This window comes from Trachurus trachurus (assembly GCF_905171665.1).
Source record: "Trachurus trachurus genome assembly, chromosome: 11".
NCBI classification, from domain to species: Eukaryota; Metazoa; Chordata; class Actinopteri; order Carangiformes; family Carangidae; genus Trachurus; species Trachurus trachurus.
Genome location: NC_139904.1, coordinates 19155517 through 19173368, shown reverse-complemented (window position 1 = coordinate 19173368; position 17852 = coordinate 19155517). Strand labels below are relative to the sequence as shown.

At 41.5% G+C, this 17852-nt stretch overlaps 1 protein-coding gene across 1 annotated transcript in view; it reads right to left on the bottom strand.

Moving 5' to 3' along the window:
- The window catches only part of runx1t1 (RUNX1 partner transcriptional co-repressor 1), a gene marked incomplete at its 3' end in the record, with an annotated part of 94530 nt that overhangs the window by 64807 nt on the left and 11871 nt on the right, over positions 1–17852 (bottom strand). The window contains exon 2 of the mRNA XM_083982379.1: positions 6902–6971. Coding sequence (XP_083838505.1) covers positions 6902–6938 — 37 coding nt within the window. The 5' untranslated portion in view covers positions 6939–6971. The remainder of the gene's footprint in view (positions 1–6901; positions 6972–17852) is intronic.

Sequence of the window (17852 nt, the reverse complement as noted above, 5' to 3'; positions counted from 1 at the left end):
ACCGCTCCAAATATGGCAAGTAGAATCCAACATGGCGCGGTTCTAACCCCTGTAGTAGCGGCACAAAACAGACTCCCCCAAACCAATGGGTGACGTCACGGACGCTACGTCCATTCTTTTTACAGTCTATGATGTTACCTTTGTGCAAGTAGGGAAATATCCCCACTGTATTGTCTCTGTAGAGGCTTCATCCCCAAAATGGCGCGCGCACGCACGCACGCGCTCACACACACACACACACACACACACACACACACACACACACACACACACACACACACACACACACACACACACACACACACACACACACACACACACACACACACACACACACACACACACACACACAGTTCATATAGATAGATATAGATACAGATATATATACTGTATAAATATATATGTTAATCTGTCATTCCTTTTCTGCTGAGGCCTGGAGGGTAATCCCACAACCCTTTGAGGTGCTGTAGTTTTCCATATGCATTTGATGTGAACACGTGAAAAATACATCTCCCCTTACCACCACACCGCCTCTCCCTTCCCTCCCTCCCTCCCTCCCCTCTCCTCCTCCTCCTCACTCCTCTTCACTCCTGTGCTCCCTCTGGTCGTGGAGAGACAAAAGAAAAGTTGACAGACAAGAGGAAGACAGACAAGATGCAATAGATGTTCTGTTGCTTTCCTCGTCAGTGGGCCTGACAGAGAGTCTGCTTTTTTGGAAGAGAGCTGAGCCTCTGAAAGTTGAGTCTTGGTTTTACACCGGGGATGATGGAGTGAATTCATTTGCCAAGACTATGTTTTAACAACTGGAAGTGTACTCAGTCGACGAGACCTTTACAACACATCTCAGGAGGGTTTTCCAATTGCGTGGGTAAATTAAGAAGCCAGATATACTTTACGTATTCTTGGGATTTTAAACACAGTACAGCTCACAAAGGCATATAAGAACAACGGCTCATAGACACACATAGCACAGAAGTTCCCACCATTCACCCTTCACAGTTTTCATCAAGTGGGTGGTTACTCAATTATAAGAATACAATATGAGCATTTCCTTTTCTGTGCAGGTTTTGCCCTTTGTAATTCGTAGCTTCATAGCTCCCTTTCGACAGCTGTGCTAATCCCTTTGTTATAATGTCACTCGGTTGATGAATCGTCTTCTGAGCCTCTTGATGTTGGCAAAACAAATGTACAGTGGAATTGAAATGATAAAACTACTCATCAGCTCAGAAAGTAATTAACCACCTAACATTACTCCTTTGTCTCGGGAAACAGGAGCGTTCGCTAGAGACAAACACACTTTCGCTGTTTATTCGCATCACACAAGGACATTTAATGCCTTTGGATGTATGACCACTCTGAAGAAAAACATTTCATTAATTACCATTTCAAGAGCGAAAGATTGTCATAACAATAGTGAAAAAAATATTCTTTATATGGTTTTCTTCCCTGATACGCACGCACACACATATGTATATAAATATATACAGTATATATACTGTAACTAGTATACTACTACCTATCTATCTATCTATTGGTAAAACTAACTGATAAAAACTAATTGGTGACATATTGCTAGTTACATGAACCCAAAAAAACAGCATTTAGCATGCACCTCTGGGTACTGAACATCAATTGTTAGCTTAAAGGGATAGTTCACTCAAAATTGAAATTTCACTCATTATCTACTCACCCTCATGTCGACTAAGGGTTGGGAGAAGTTTCAGAGTCCTCCGTGCCTTCTCGGAGTTACAGGGGGGCTCGGCGCAGCACTGCACTGCCATATGACGGTAGCGAACGGGGCTCACTCGTCCAAAAAGACACACCAAAAAACATCCAAATACCTCCATAGTGCTCGTCTGTAATGTCCCTCTTGTATTGAAGCCCCAACATGAGAAATTGTTCCGAAAAAAATTAAATAAGTCTATATTTTAAGCTTGTTTGTAGCGGAAGCTCCCAGTGTTGCTCTGCCGGAATCCCGCGCGATTTGCGGAGCCGTGAACTGGGTGTCAATGCAAATCGCGTGAGATTTGCACAGACACAGGCAAAGCAGTGAACTAAGACACTGGGAGCTTCCGCTACAAACAAGCTTAAAATATAGACTTATTTAATTTTTTTCGGAACAATTTCTCATGTCGGGGCTTCAATACAAGAGAGACATTACAGACGAGCACTATGGAGGTATTTGGATGTTTTTTGGTGTGTCTTTTTGGACGAAGAAAAGTGAGCCCCGTTTGCTACCGTCATATGGACATGCAGTGCTGCACGGAGCCCCGCTGTAACTCAGAGAAGGCACGGAGGACTCTGACTTATCCCAGCCCTTATAGTCGACTTGAGGGTGAGTAATGAGTGAAATTTGAATTTTGGGTGAACTATCCCTTTAACGTTAGCCACGGTGACTGCACAAAGCTTTACAAAACTGCTGTCCTCATTGTCAAGATGTAAGTCACCGATTCTGGGCTAAACCAGATCATTCCTTACTGGTTCACTGGTGGCTGGTATTCACAGCTAACAAAATACAACATGCAAATAGGACAGCTTTTTTCCAGGGTGATGCAGTTATCCTCTGTTGGCATGTGAATGTGTGCACATGCAAAAATAAATAGATATGCCAAACAGCTATTATCTAACTCTCCTGCATATGCATTAGGTTATGATACACTTTGTTTATGATTGTATTGTATAATAGCTACAAAGGTTGCCCTGATCAGCAGCAACGCTCCAGGCCCCATCCATCATCATCACCCACCTCGCTATACCTCGCTTGCGGACCTGACTTTCCAACTTCCCCCAAATCATCGGCCAGATGGCCCTCTCCAACGCTCGCCCGCTTTACACACCTGATATGAAGCTATCCGTCATCTGATAACGACCGAGCTTTGGCGGTCCCCCAGCTGGGGCCTCTGCTGCAGCACTGGGCACTGGCGGGTATCAGGGATGGGTGGTGGCGGGGTGGTTCACAGCCTGACTGCCTCTCTGATGGATTAGTGCCAGGTAGTGTGGTTGGGGAGGGGTTGTGGGTGCTGAGGGGTGTCCCCTAATAGGATTCACAGTGATCCAATGGACCATGGAACAGGTGGAAGCAGAGAGAGGGACAAAAGGGAGAAAGAGAGGTGTGTGCGCATGTGGTAGGATGCAGTATAGAGAGATGGAGTGTAAATCAGAGAGAAGGCAGAAATGTAAAGAGGAAGAAAGTAGAAACCTTTGAAATACTCAAAAGAGAGCTGAAGATAGAAAACTGATAGTTCAGAAATCATTCTAGAGAGCATGGGCAAAAACAGATGTGTTGGTGGTGACACAGGAGAGTGCTGGTTGCTTTCCATTTTTCTTACACAAAGTCGGTGCTGATGATTTCTAACCAAAACCATTTCATAACCTTGACCCAGTTGTTTCCGTGCCTACATCTAGACAAACCATGGCAGTGTTGGGTCAGATAATGGGTTTATCTTTGGAAGGCACTTAATAATGTAACGTTAATAATGCTCCACTGGTATAGGGCACCAAATCAGGAAAAGCTCATCTGCGTGACTTGACTAGAAAATGTGAATGCAGACACAACAGGAGGACGGAGAGAAAGGGTTTTATGGCAGATTTTTAAAGAACAGCATGCTTGACATCTTAATGATGACAAGCTTACTAAAAGTAACAGTAAAAATATTTTACTTTCATAAATAAATTAGGGCAAAATTACCTTTACCATACCAAGATAATTGGCATCCACACATCACATTATTCTGAAAGTGTTTGACTGTAAATAAGGACTATTTAAGCAGTGAGAATGAATTCTTTACTTGTTAAAAATATCTTGGTGTGAGGGTGATTGACACGGGAAAAATGCCTTAATGGCTTATGTTGAGCCTAATGTAGCGATGTTTCCGACTTTACACATGCCAGTGCACTGCCAGAGAGGCTGGCAGTGCAAATGCAGTGTACACAAACACACACATAAAGACTCTCTCCCATTGATGGCTATACATTTACACAGTTGCTCACACCACACACACACACTCACACACACATTCACAGACCGGCGGTTCTCATTAGTGAAGTCTGTGTGCTTCTAGGCAGCCGGGGCCCCTGCAGCAGTCTTTGGGAGTCAGAGGAGCCATTTGTCAGTGGAAAACAATTAGCAGGGAATGATCCGTTCCATTGGTTTTAATGAGTACAGCCGGGTCACTCTGCTCACAGCGGCAACGCGCAAAGGTCGTCGGAGGCTGAGAGCGACACACACCGAAGTCACATTGATGCGTAGGCGAGGAAACATCAACGTAGGTCACACACATCTTTGTTTTCAAATGCTCTTTTTTTTTGCTGTCTTCTATGTGCACACACACACACACACACACACACACACACACACACACACACACACACACACACACACACACACACACACACACACACACACACACACACACACACACACACACACACACACACACACACACACACACACACACACACAAATGGACACACCCTGCCCCCTCACCCCACACCCATCAATTTCTCATCCTTTCAAGCAACCCATCTCCCTCCACATCATCGGCAAACACTGAAAAGGCTTCATGGTAAGTGAAGTCTTGCATTATTAGTATGTTATCGTGGATATATGTGACCTTGGACAGTACCTGTGGCATAATGATACAGACTATGTAACACATACACCTTGTCAGTGTGGATGGTTAGCTGCGATATGGTAGCTATAGTAACACATGGAAGAGCCATGTACCTTTATTTTCCATTTCAAAAGAGAACAACAGCATATGGCAAAAGGATGTCAGTAACGGGAATGAATGGGAGTCACTTATCCAACACCGATGTCATAGGATGCACCAGTCTCAGATCTATGATTACAGGTTATCTAAATATGCACATAACTGCTTTGTTTCCCCAACAGATATATGTGTGCTCAAACTGACACTCAGTAGCCACAGACAAACAAATTGTTGGATTTTTATTTTTATGTTGGAGATTTTAAATAAATTTGATTAAACATTGGAATGTATGATGGATACATACCAGCACATAGATAATTAGGACGTTTTTACTGTAATCTGTTTAAGTGTGATTGACCAGAGCGCACAAGATTGACTCAATATTTAGGTTAATTGTAGACGACCTGAGGCCGTCAACAGACGATGTGAGGAGCCTCATTTCACTTGAATATGGCAAATAAAAGGCAAATAACAGTCCTAATGCTGCACAGTCCTATACAGTACAACATTATACTAACCTGTTAAACATGTAATACCAAATATATACTATATATATATATGTTTCTAATTTGTCCAAACAAATGAGTTAGAAGTTTAAAGTCCCACTCCCGCGACCCTTTTCGGTCATGTTAAAACCAGCTCATTAGCAATGCACATTAGCAATGCACCTCTGGAGGGTGGGCGGAGACTGCGCTGCTCTGCACCCGCCCAGCCACCTCCTCACACCCCACCCCCCGCTTGCTGACAGCTGGACATTGTACAATTACAGATTCAGCGCGTTTAGCGTAAAACTCCACACTGGGATTCGATCCCAGACTGGAACATAGTCCTTGCGCACAATGCAAGCTGCTCTACCAGGTGAGCTATACCTGTTATACCTTGACAGCTACACCGAGTTGTCAAGCCTTTCACCTCTGAGCCAGATGCAGAGCGGGGCGGGAGCTTGTAGCACTAGTGCCCTCCCCTGGAGCTGTGACACGTCAGCTCCAGTCTCCCTGAAACTGCCAGTTTGCGTCTGCCATTGGTTCACAGCAGTTTGAAGGCAGAAAAACTCAGAAATGCAATTTTGCACTTCTTTCCCTGCTACTATGTCCTCTAACATCAGAAAAATGCCACAGGAACATGTGAAAAGCTCAAAAAACACGATTTTCACGGGAGTGGGTCTTTAAAAAAAAAAAAAGGTTTAATACTGTGATAGGCTAGCATACACATCCACACACTAGCCCCAAACAGTATTGTATATACACAATGTATCTTCAAGTAGCTACATAAACATACAATTAAAAAAAGAATTAAAAAAAATGAGATAAAGAGGTTTTGTTTACAGTAATGCAACCTTGTATTCATTTTCTATTACGTCGGTTATTCAGCATTTATCTTAAATGGTAAATTGAGCCTGTAATGGCTCTGAGTCACTGACCTTCAACTATGCCCACACAAAACATGAAAAGGCCGCTCTTTCTATCTACTGATTTACTAGTCCTCCTGATTCTCCGCTCAATACAAACCACTCAAACTCCCATTTAAAATGTTTCCTCCTGCCCTCTTCCTTTAACACACAGATATATACATGTATGTGCCCTTGTGTGTGTAGCTACACCAACTGTATAATATACTCTACATTAAAATAACTTCCAAAAGGTTTTTTTTTCCCTCCACCTCTCTCCATAAGGTAAACCAACCATAGTTTGCGTTGTAATGGCACTTCAGACACACTGGGGAAGTGCAAAGTGTTGGAGAGTTATGCACCACATAACATGACTTTCACTGTCAGTTCGTAACAGCTAGGGTTTGAAAAAAGGGAAAGAGACGGACAGAGAGAGCAGTAGAGTAAGAGAAATGGAGACCACCAGTGGAAACACACCAGGGTTCACGCAGTGTTCACACAGGAAAGGGTTGTCCAACAATATCACCACTTCACTGCCTTTAATGGGCACATTGAGGGAGCCACAGCCATTTAGCAAAGAGCCCACCTGGTGGAACGGCAGAGCTGAAGCCCTCCCCCCCATCCCTTGTTGAAACGAATGGAAAAGAGCTCGTGATGGTTTGTGAACACTCTGACAAGTAAAACGTGTGTTGTTGGTGGGAGGTGTGGTGTTTAAAAAGGGGGAGTCCCAGCTTAAAATTGAATTGAATTGAATTAGTTATTCCTAAAGGTCAGTTTCATGTTGGAAGCTGAAACAACTCACCTGAAGCCGAACAGCCCAACAGGTGTAGTGATGTCATCAAGTATGAAATCCTGGAGCTTCTCTGGAGACACTGAAAAATAAGAAATCATAAACAACCCGTTAAAAATTATTCATGGAAGATTTTTAGGAAATAGTTTTAGTCACTGATTGTTGGTTCAACGAAGTGGTGCTGCTCAATTGCATTGCGTTACTCAGGTGAGCACTGATATACAAATGTATATTTGGAGGTTTCAGTGAAGCTTCTCTAATGTGGATTTGAAGGTGTCATACAAAAAAAGTTTGAGCAACTACGAAGCTTAAGCGAATCAGCAGCAGCCTATCTCGCCTCTCGTCTCTCTCCTGTTGATCTCTGCAGTACTGTAGCCTACTGATGAATGAACCTTCTTGCAAGAGAAATTAGTAACATGATCATTTGATTCATTCTCGGAGGAGAGACTCATTAGTGCTCGTAAGAATAAACTCAGAAAATACATATAATTAGATATATATTGTATTCTGCTGCAGCTGGCAGTGCTTTGAGCACAAGTTTAGACATGACCCGCAGAATTTCTTTGATGAAGACATTAGAGGAAGAGAGAGAGAGAGAGGGGTTTAGTGGTGCTCTCTCTCCCTTTTACCTCCTTCTTTCTCGCTCACGCACTTATACGCCGGCAAAGTGCATCAGCCAATGAAAGGATGTGTCACGGCAATCAGAACAATGTAATTAGAAGTGCGAGAGAGGTGGAAAGTGCTTTGTGGTGATAATGTGGCACAGTAATTAAGGGGAAATATCATGACCCTAGTGCCCACGGCATTTTTAAAAAGAGTCATTTAAGCTCGAGATTACACAGTGATTGTCAAATCAACGGCGGAGAAGGAGGGGGAGGTAACGTGGAAAATGAACCTGTCTTGATGGGGTGCATCTGTGATGAAAGAGACACGTTCTCTATGCACATATACATGTTTGCATGCATGTGACAGCTATTGGACCTGTATGTGTAGATACATGGATTTATGTCTTATAACAAATCCATTCATCACAGACCACCACTGCACGGCTGCTGCTTTTTTCTTGGATCTCGCAAAACATATTCAAACAACAGTGCAGTATGCCGAGTGCGTGCCGCTGTGTTATGGCACTCACTAATATTTTGACACTGTCTAGCTCCAGTTGCAGAACAACCACAACTAGAGGAGTTAGACAAAGGGGAGAGGGGAAGAGAGTTAGACAAAGGGAACAAGGGAAAATAGAAGGGGAGAGATCTTGGTAATGACAAGCACTTCACAGTCAGATCCGACCTCCTTCCACCCACGCACCCTAGTGAGATAATTTGTCTCCAAATTGCAATCAAAGCTCAGAAAAACACTTGAGGAGCAGGAGCCCTTGCAACCATTAACTCGCCAGGTCCTGGGGTGCTGCTTTTTAAATATTACATTTCTTTGAATGTGTTTTCTGCATATTGTTTCCCCCCCTGCTCTTAATTATTATTCCTATTTCCCTTTGTCTTCATCTCACCATTAGCGCTGTTTGGGAATTATTAATATTCACGCTAAGTAACTGCACTGACAGAAGGGTATTAAGAAGTATATTCACTTAATCACCGTGTTTTCAATGCTTTAGTCGATACTCACATGACATGATTCAACTGTCTTAGACAAAGGACTACAGTCAGGTGAAGCATTTTATTTACACTCTTTATTACACTCTGGGAAATACTAGTGGGGCCCAACACAACCAGCACAAACAGCCATGGCATGAAAATGACAACCGACAACTTTATATTATAATTATGAGGTTAATGTTGGTTGCACAATGCTAGAGTGACTTAGTCTAGTCGGTAACACTTTACTTGAAGGTCTCGTCATAAGAGTGACATGACACTGTCACGAACATGTCATAAACATTATGTCAATGTCATAACATTGTCATTAAGTGTCATTCGGGTTTGTTTAGGGTTAACTGAATGACACTTAATAACAACGTTATGACATTGACATAAGGTTTATGACACTTTCATGACTGTGTCATGTCACTCTTATGATGAGACCTTCAAGTAAAGTGTTACCGTCTAATCTAGGTTCATTATAAGCCTTGGTTTGACTATGCACTTGTTCCATCCTTGATTTTTGGCACAACTGAAGTGCAACTTCAACTGCACAATAAAAAAAGAAAGCGGCCAGAGTCTTTATTTTCCACAGTGTCCATCAGTAAGTCTCCCCAGGTAGCAAAGATGGCAGTCAGTAGAACAACTGGTGAAACTGTGTGAACTCTGCAGGCCAAAGAAAAAGACTCTCACTGTGGGAGGTGGCAAAGAATCCAAAGATGGAGAGTAATAAAACTAAAGGTAAAACCGGAGTGAAACTTGGACAGGTATTCACTGTATACAATGGACCACTGCGCTTTGTGCTGGTGGTCTCTGTGGCCAGCCTGACAATGGAGAGAGCTCTGCTACTTAAAGATTTAAAATCAAAATTCAGTAAGCACCAATTAGATAGTTACTGACAATACAACTTACTTTCAAAACTTTCAAAAGTGCTTTATTTTGCCTGTACTAAGATGCACTAAGATTTGGGTTGCTACAGTATCCATGTTGCTAACATGACCCCTAGCAGCCAGAAACAAATATACACGTGTATATATATAAAACAAGTTTCCTGTTGGTCAACTTTCAAGTCTATTGCCTCTTTAAGGACAAACCTTTAAGGAGTCATTACTGTCACAAATGCAGGAAATCATATCCAATTCAAGAAACAGCTCAGTTTCGGATAATGACCCATCATCTATATCATTTTATAACATGGGGCTCTGATTTAGGCATTCAAGAAGACTCGTCATAACCAGTGCAGTCCCCAGTTTCTCCAGAGCACGGGCGGGATGTGCTAATGAGGAGGAACAAGCTCAGTCTGTCTGGAGGACTGAGACTGGGGTGGGGGTACTGTACATATTTGAGTGAAAATGCTGTGTGGGTGAAGCAGGAGATGGTTGATGTCATTTCATGTATAGCTATAGGTAAAATATGAACGGGTCAATGGCCTTAATGTAGCCAGAATAATGTAGCAAACTATTTCAACTCTCTTGTGCCTGTAGATGTGAAAGACCGTGAAATGCAGAGAAAAGAAAGCTCTGTCCTATGTTGTAGATTTGGTGTCAAGTGGCTCTATTTGTCATAATTATGTGGTTGTAAAGGGAAAGTCTAGAAAAGGTCTAATCAATCTGATTTAATTAAGTGCAGTCAGTCATTTGAAATGAGCAGAATAGAATTAATAAGCACACTGTAAATTTGCATTTATACCCATGTAATTATGCCAATTCAGTGGCCTCACACATTTCATCAAAAGAACAGAAAAGAGACAGAAACAATTTCCCGTTTTTCTTTATTTGATTCTGAATCAATATGCAGTGAGAGGAAGTGGTTTAAATAATAAAGATGCCATCTGATGGGTACGATAGGTGTTAAAACATTCCTTTCCACTTGAATAAAGATGCTTTGATGCTTAAGTAATAAGAATTATGCATCTCATTTTTGACATGTCTGTCAATATGCCAATGTCAACTGAGGAATAACTAATTTCCCAAAAGGACAGAGCCGTTGAATCATTAAATTTGGCAAAAATAATTATTTTATGAGCAATTTGATTATTTCTAAATTCACATTCAGCTAAATAAGCACTTAAAATATGCAACAGAATATCAATATTTTTTTTTTTTTTTTTTACAAGTTTTTAACATTTTCTGCTTCCTCTAGTTGCATTTCCATTCTAGATCAATAGACCTGTAAGTATTAGCATATTTTGAGATCGACTCAAACCGAAACTCAACTGCAACACCCAGCAGGAAAATATGAATACCACTATACAAGAACAAGCTGGTTTCATAAAGTGCAAAATACAGAAATTGTTTTGACCAACCAATGACGAGCACCATGTCTGGAGGACCATGAGTGTATAGCAGGAGGAAAGAGGTCCTGACCTGCAGCTCCACCAAGCATTAGTAAGTGGAGGTGACACCGGATCGTTACAGGTCTATGACGCTCAGTTGGTGTTGGGCAGTTTGGAGAATGGAGGGTGGAGGGATGAGGAGAAAAGGGAAGGATCAGTGACTAGCTCGCTGGATGGTGGACTGGCCCACTGACTGACTGACTGACAAGGTGACTGTTGATGTGTTGGGTCTTGCATGCATGGATTGTCTGAGATGCACCGAAGCATTTCCCCTGGAGAGAGCGCAGCACGTGGAAAACTTCCTCCACTTTCCTTCTGACCTCTTTCATTGGAATATGCTTTCCTTAAAAAAAACATACTCTAGAAACCTTCAGTTTTAAAAGACAAACAGCCTCTAAAGAAATTGGTGAATGCTGCAAAATAAAATCCCAAACAGTTCCTCACATCTTTAAACAGTCGTGCACCTAGCAGTGTTACTGTAATTTTCTTACCTTGCAACTTTGCCTTGATTGCTGCTTTTTTTTTTTTAAACCTTTTTTTCCCTGTGCATATTTTTCAACTGTGAAAAGCATGTCAAACATAATTTTCCATGCTGTGTAGAGAATGAATGGCACACAAATACACATCACACAGCTTTGCCGATGCAGCTTACCTGCCATGGAAACAGCTGAAATTAACCACCTTCAACAATCCTTTGTTCTATTTACATTTCAAATTCCGCCTGAGCAACTCCACCTCTCCCGCTGAAAACCATATGGGCATGATGCAGGCGCAAGCTCTAAACAGATATTGCACTTTCCATCACAAGCAGCTCCGCACATCTGTCTTTTAACTAGGAACAGCTGAAAAGGGTGGATTTTTCAACAAAAGGTGTGTTTGTACATATGCAAGTGTGTGTGTGTGTATGTGGTAAGATAGAGATTTGTTATTGAAAGAGAGAGAAGTGACTCTGTCGTTGAAAAGATGCCTACAAGGATTTACTCTATCTTACACATCTATGCTTTTTTCTACTCCCCCCCCCCCCCTCCTCCATGATATCAGAACGTCGCCTTGCACTCCCAAGATTTCCCAAGCGGCGTTGAGTCATTTCCAAGCGGCTTCCTCCATCTTGCCGCTAATCAACAAAGTTAATTTGTTTCCCCATTTATTTTTATGAATCCTCAAGCAACCACACTTGGGTTTCTGCTGTTCCACAATATATTTCTCCAGCTAACTGGCAAAAGCTCTCTTCATTTATCAGATCCACACAGCCAGCTTATTACAAGAGTCCTCTTATCTGTCATATTTCCTTCCAGTAGCGCTGCAGTGGTTACAAATGGGACTTAGTCTATCTGGCTTGGAGCTGATGAGGGGGGAAATGAAATTATTGCGATTAGATCTGACCCATATGCTGGAGTGCTTGGAGTGTGTGTAGCGTTGGCAGAGGTAGTGCTACTTTATTGTGTTTGTGTGTCTCACACTGTGGTGGGTGGCAGTGGCTAGCAGCTAGATTAAGGCATTAGACAGAGCTTGCGCCAGTGAAGGTGGGTGATAATAAGCAATGGATCTTCTCCAGTCAGAAATATAAGGTAATGCTCAGCACTTGAATTGCTCTCTTTAACTCCATTCATCTACCTTCATTTCTCTTTCATTCCCTTTTTCTCCCTGTCTTTCTCCCTCACCTATACACACACACACCCTTTATTTTTCTGTCTTGCTCTCTCTGTGAATAATTGAAGAGTTAGCCCAGGCCACGGTGTAGTGCTATCATCCAGCATGCCGTCTGACTGCCAATCAGTTGACTCATCTACTCTTGTGGAGAAAACAAACAGGAGGGCACTGATGCAAGCCAATAGGCAGCACTCCACACACACAGCAGATCGTGGACCAACAGAATCAATAGTGGGCTGTTATCTGTAGCAATCCAAACACAAGAAGAGAAATTAGATGTCAAGTATAGTAATATAGTATACATGTAATAGATTCAGTTTTTTCTTAAACACAAATAATTCAGTGGAGATCTGAGGCAAAGTTTTTCCAGCTGCAATGATTAAGTAATAAAGAGAAAAAAGAAATTGCTTTAAATTAAAAAAAAAAAAAAAAAGAAAAAAGTTATGACTCAAGGGATACTTGTAGTTTTGTTTAATGTGCTTTTAGTCGGAGCATCTGTGTCTCACATTCCTCCATATGTCAAACCATCTTTCAATGTATGATGTTTGACAATATATACAGCATTTTTTTTGAAGATAGAGCATCCCTATGCAACCCTCTCATTCCTTCCACAATTAGCCAAGCCAAGATAAATCAGGATCTATCTATTGATAAGGCAAACGAAGCCCACTTTGGTGCCGTTTTAGTTGTTAGTGATAAGTATTTGCACGACCCTGTTTTAAATAAAACAATGTATTATTGGTCTCCAGAGACTGGGTGGTTTCAGAGGGTCCTGGCCAACAAGGACAGTCTTTTAACTGCTGTTCGTGTACATGTAACACAAACAACAACACTTTCAAGAATTAAAAAACAAGGACGATGAAAGATAAGATGTTTAATCGTAAGAGTGAACTGGAAAGCTATTTTGTATCTATGGGGTAAACAACAAATGAATAAAACAGACATAACAAGCAAAAAAAAAAAAAAAACAAGTATGAAATTTGGTTGTTGAAGGTTATTACAGATCTGCCCAATAACAATACGTTTTAAGAGAACACTTGAAAACTGCTTCGGTAACTGTTCATTGTCAGAGCAGCCAGTGAGTAAGACACTAATTACAATTACAGCCCCATGAATAAGCAAAAGACAAGTTACAAGTTCCAGACAATGACTTATAACGGCTCTTTCTAGACTTTTGGCATTCCAGACTAAAAAGGCTGAAGCAACAGATGAAACTAAAGAACAAAATGAAGAACTGCTTTTGCACCAACAGAGCAGGGTCGTCTTTGCTCACCATCAGCTGATGAACATGACGATAGTGAAGCTGTCTTTATGAAATTACAAGTCCTCACAGCTTCATAATGCAGCTGCTCCTGGTTAAACTTTGTTTATCAGTGTTGCTGCATACTGTCACTGTTTTATAAATCCTGCCAGTTGATTATTCTTTCCATCACCTTGGCTCTTTCTGTTCTTATACCTATGGGCCAGCTCCATAGATGGGGTCATATATCGTGTTATATATATATATAATTTATTTATTTGACAGCACCCTCAGGATTTCCTTTGAGTTATGACAGGTTAAGTACATGCAAAAGATGTGGCTCTGCAAGAAAAGACACCTACACATCCATAGCAGTGCACGTCGAGTTGCAAGAGCCTCTAACACATGCCATTGAAGTTTTCCTAGTCTAACCACCACATCCAGAAACACGCCTCCGCACTTCTAACCCCCAAAACATCTTTTTTCCACGTTCACACACAGCTTCACACCATAACGCCTCCCTCCCCTGCCTCCCCTCAAAAAAGATCAAGGCACTGCAGCACCAGTCAAGCTGTCACCATAAGGTGCCCTCTCCATACTTAACAGGGCTCGATCGATAATTATTGGCTGGGAGGACACAAGGACGAATAATGAGCAACAGGCCCAGGAGACACACACACACACACACACATCCACACAGCCTTGTTTTACTTTATTCATGAGGAGTCGTCATTGACATAATGCATTCCCAAGCCCCAACCTTAACCACGTCCACTGCAACTGAAAGTGTAGCTCTAACCCTGACCTAAACATAATGGTAACCAACCCTCAAAGCAAGTCTTGACCCTAAAACAGCCATTTAAATGTCTGAGTGCGAGTTCGAGTTCCCACAAAGTTGTTGGACCCAACAGCTACAGCTACAGCAACAGCGGTCCCCACAATTGCAGTAAAACAAACTTACACACACACAGCAATTTCTTAAGCTTATGAACTGCACATTGAATATACCCTGAAATGGAACCAAGTGTTGACTCATCAGTGAAGTAATAACCATCGGTCCAGCAACTTATCACTAAAGAGCCAAATAAAAAACAGATTCACTCAAAAAATATCTCAAAGGTCAAACATTTAAAGTAATAGGCTGTTAAAGATCAAGGCAATTAAAAATGTCAAACACTTTCCGGTTCTAGCTTCTCCACTGTGTTTTTTCTTTTTCCTGTTTTACTTAATTTTAAACTAAACATTCATCTTTATCTGGTCAAACAAAACACATAATTGAAATTATTACCTTGGGTTTGAGAGTTAATATTTTTAGATGAAGAAAACAAATTGATTAATCATTCAAAGAAAAAGCAGGAAATAACTGCTGCAGGTCTCGTTCTATTCTACAGCATTTTATTCAGTTTGGCTATTCTCTTTTAAAAGCAACATGCTGTACCTGCTGGTGGAGGAAAGGTGATTGTAGGATGGTGAATACATGGATACTGCAGTGAAAAAGAAACCATGTTTCTCTTCAGCTACAGCATTTCTTTCTGCCTTCATTCAAACTGTCATGTGCAACTCGACCGTTTGTTCAGCGACTCACAGAACGTAAGTGGGACTTGGATCTTTGTGCCTGGTTGTTCCCATATTTCATTTCAATGTAATGGCATTAAAGTAGCTCAGTGTTGCCCTTCCTGCTCATTTCATTAGCATCATGACCTTGGTCGGGCCTAGCTGGGGTCTCTAGCCGCAGCTTGTTTCTACAATAATGGGCTATGCGGCATGTAAGTAGTGAACAAAGAAAACATTAATATTTGAAAACATTTTGAAAACCATTAAGCTTTTTGTGTGTATGTGTGTGCGTGTGTACGTGCATGTGTGTCCAGGCTACATATGTGTTTTACTATGACCAGTAAGAGGTTATTGATGGTTAAATAAGTGGTTGTACCAAAAAATCCTTGATGCAGAGGGAAGGTCACTTCTGTCGGTCTTCTTTGTCTTTGTGAGTATTTTCTTTGAAGCTTTAGTCAGACAATGCATTTTATTTCTTTTTGTTTATTTCTTTTTAATTCAATAAACTTTTTTTTTTATATAAACAGTCCTGTCTCATTGAATGTCGAACTTTCTTTCTGAAAATTTGGGTTCGGCTAAATGTGTGTGCCCACATTCATGCTTCTGTGTGTGCGTGTGTGTTGTGTGTATGTGCTCAGCAAAGCAGATTAGTGTTTCTTGGCCTCTAAGTGAGCACATCTGCAGTGAAGTCTCGACATCTGGATCTCACATTTTCTCCCACCACCACTGCTCCCACTGAAAATGAGCACAGGGGAGAGAAGAGGAGAGGAGGAGAGCGAGAGGGGGAGAGTTACTCCACCAGAGGTTTGTTTTATGAGACCACTTTAACACCCTGAAGCCCGTCTTTTCACACAGGTCCACCTTTCTTATATCGCTGCCTTTCATTCATGCACTTTATTGTTCATATTCAAATCTTGATGGTATCGCCTGATCATTTATCATACATATAAAACTTGTAAAACACAAACATACGACTATATATTGATGACAACAACAGTCCATTTGTGAGCTTTGCTACTGAGCTTTCGATCATCCTCCATGACCTTCATCTGCAAGTGCAGTTTTCACAAAAGTGCGGATGTTCAATGTTTCTGAGAATGTTAAAAAAATATTTGATCAATGGCTTGAAAGTTGATTTCTAAGTGACCTTGGAAACTGTGGCTAACAGAAACAATCTCACCTAGAAATCCATTGAGGGGCTATTATGAAATGTTCAGTCGTATCGTTTGGTCTGAAAAATGAGATAGATATTTCTGGAATGTTCTTCTTGTGCTCCAAAATACTTTTAGTTCAGTTTTTCCTTCGGTTTATTCATTGATCCTTGTAGAGAAGTGAATAACCTGCACCCAAAACCACTGCATCCCACTTTTACCCTAACCTCAATTTGTTTATCACACTTAAGGTTCTTAGGGCGGTAGATTTTATTTCATGATGGTAAATCACTAATACATGTTCATATGAAGAGGTTTTTGTCCCCACAACATGATAAACACATAAAATAGACACACACTCATGCACACAATCCAGCTTAGATGGCAGCTTTTCAGCTGGGCTGATTTAGCGGTCACAGAGTCAAGCTCTCTGTGCTCTGGGACAGACAGTTGGTCACAGAGCCCATCCAAGACCCATTTAGCCCTCTCACCCAAAACAGATGTCAGAACTCAGCGCACACACAAACGCACACACACAGTCTGACCTCGCAGCTACATGATATACCTACTTTATTTTATGTCCAGAAAAACAGTATTTCACACACATTAACATGTCAGTTTTCAGAACAAGGTCGACATATTTTTAAGATTATGTTGGAATACAATAACTCTGTTGGTTGGTCCAAAAAAAAAAAACGAGAGACTTTTTTTAACACTTTAAATGGTGCTCTATTAGTTAAGTTTTCTCTTGTTCAACCTTTGATTTCAAAGTTTGTGGTGTAAAACTGTCTTGGCTCTGCTGATACTGTAGCTGTTGTTATTGCCTCAAGTCTGCAGAAAAGAGTAAAACAAAACTTGACATTTGGAAGTAAGGCAGAAGTGTTAAGTAAAGTTTAACTTAACTTTGGCTGAAAAAATTCTGAAGGGCATAAGATTCTCCGTCTTCCTCCTTTCTCTCTCTCTCTTCACTTTTCTTTGATCATGATACAAGTATATTCACTTCAAAAACTCCCCAGGCCTTCTCTCCCTTTCCCCTCTCCCTCCCTCTCGCCCCCCCTCCTCTATTTCTGTCTTGCCACCATCTATTAGATGACAAGGGACCAGTTCAGAGGCCGTATCAAAGCCCATCTGGGTTTGAAGTCTGTCTTTCTCTGCCTTGCAGCCACCCTCTGGAGTCAGTGTACAGCCGTCCATGACCAGCTCAGCGCGTGTTGCTCCCAGTCCCCTTGACTTTGGAGGATTTCTGGGGCTGCGAAACCCTCAAGGTTGGTGGTTAGATAGAGCATGACCCGACTCCATGCTGGTCAACTTCATTATAAGGCTGCTTATGGCAAAACAAGACTAGGTCAGAACCTAGTATATGGCTGGACTATGTCATATTTGCATCCTGCCCGGTGTCGGACGGTTTAAGCCGTTTATCTGTTTCCTCAGCTGAATA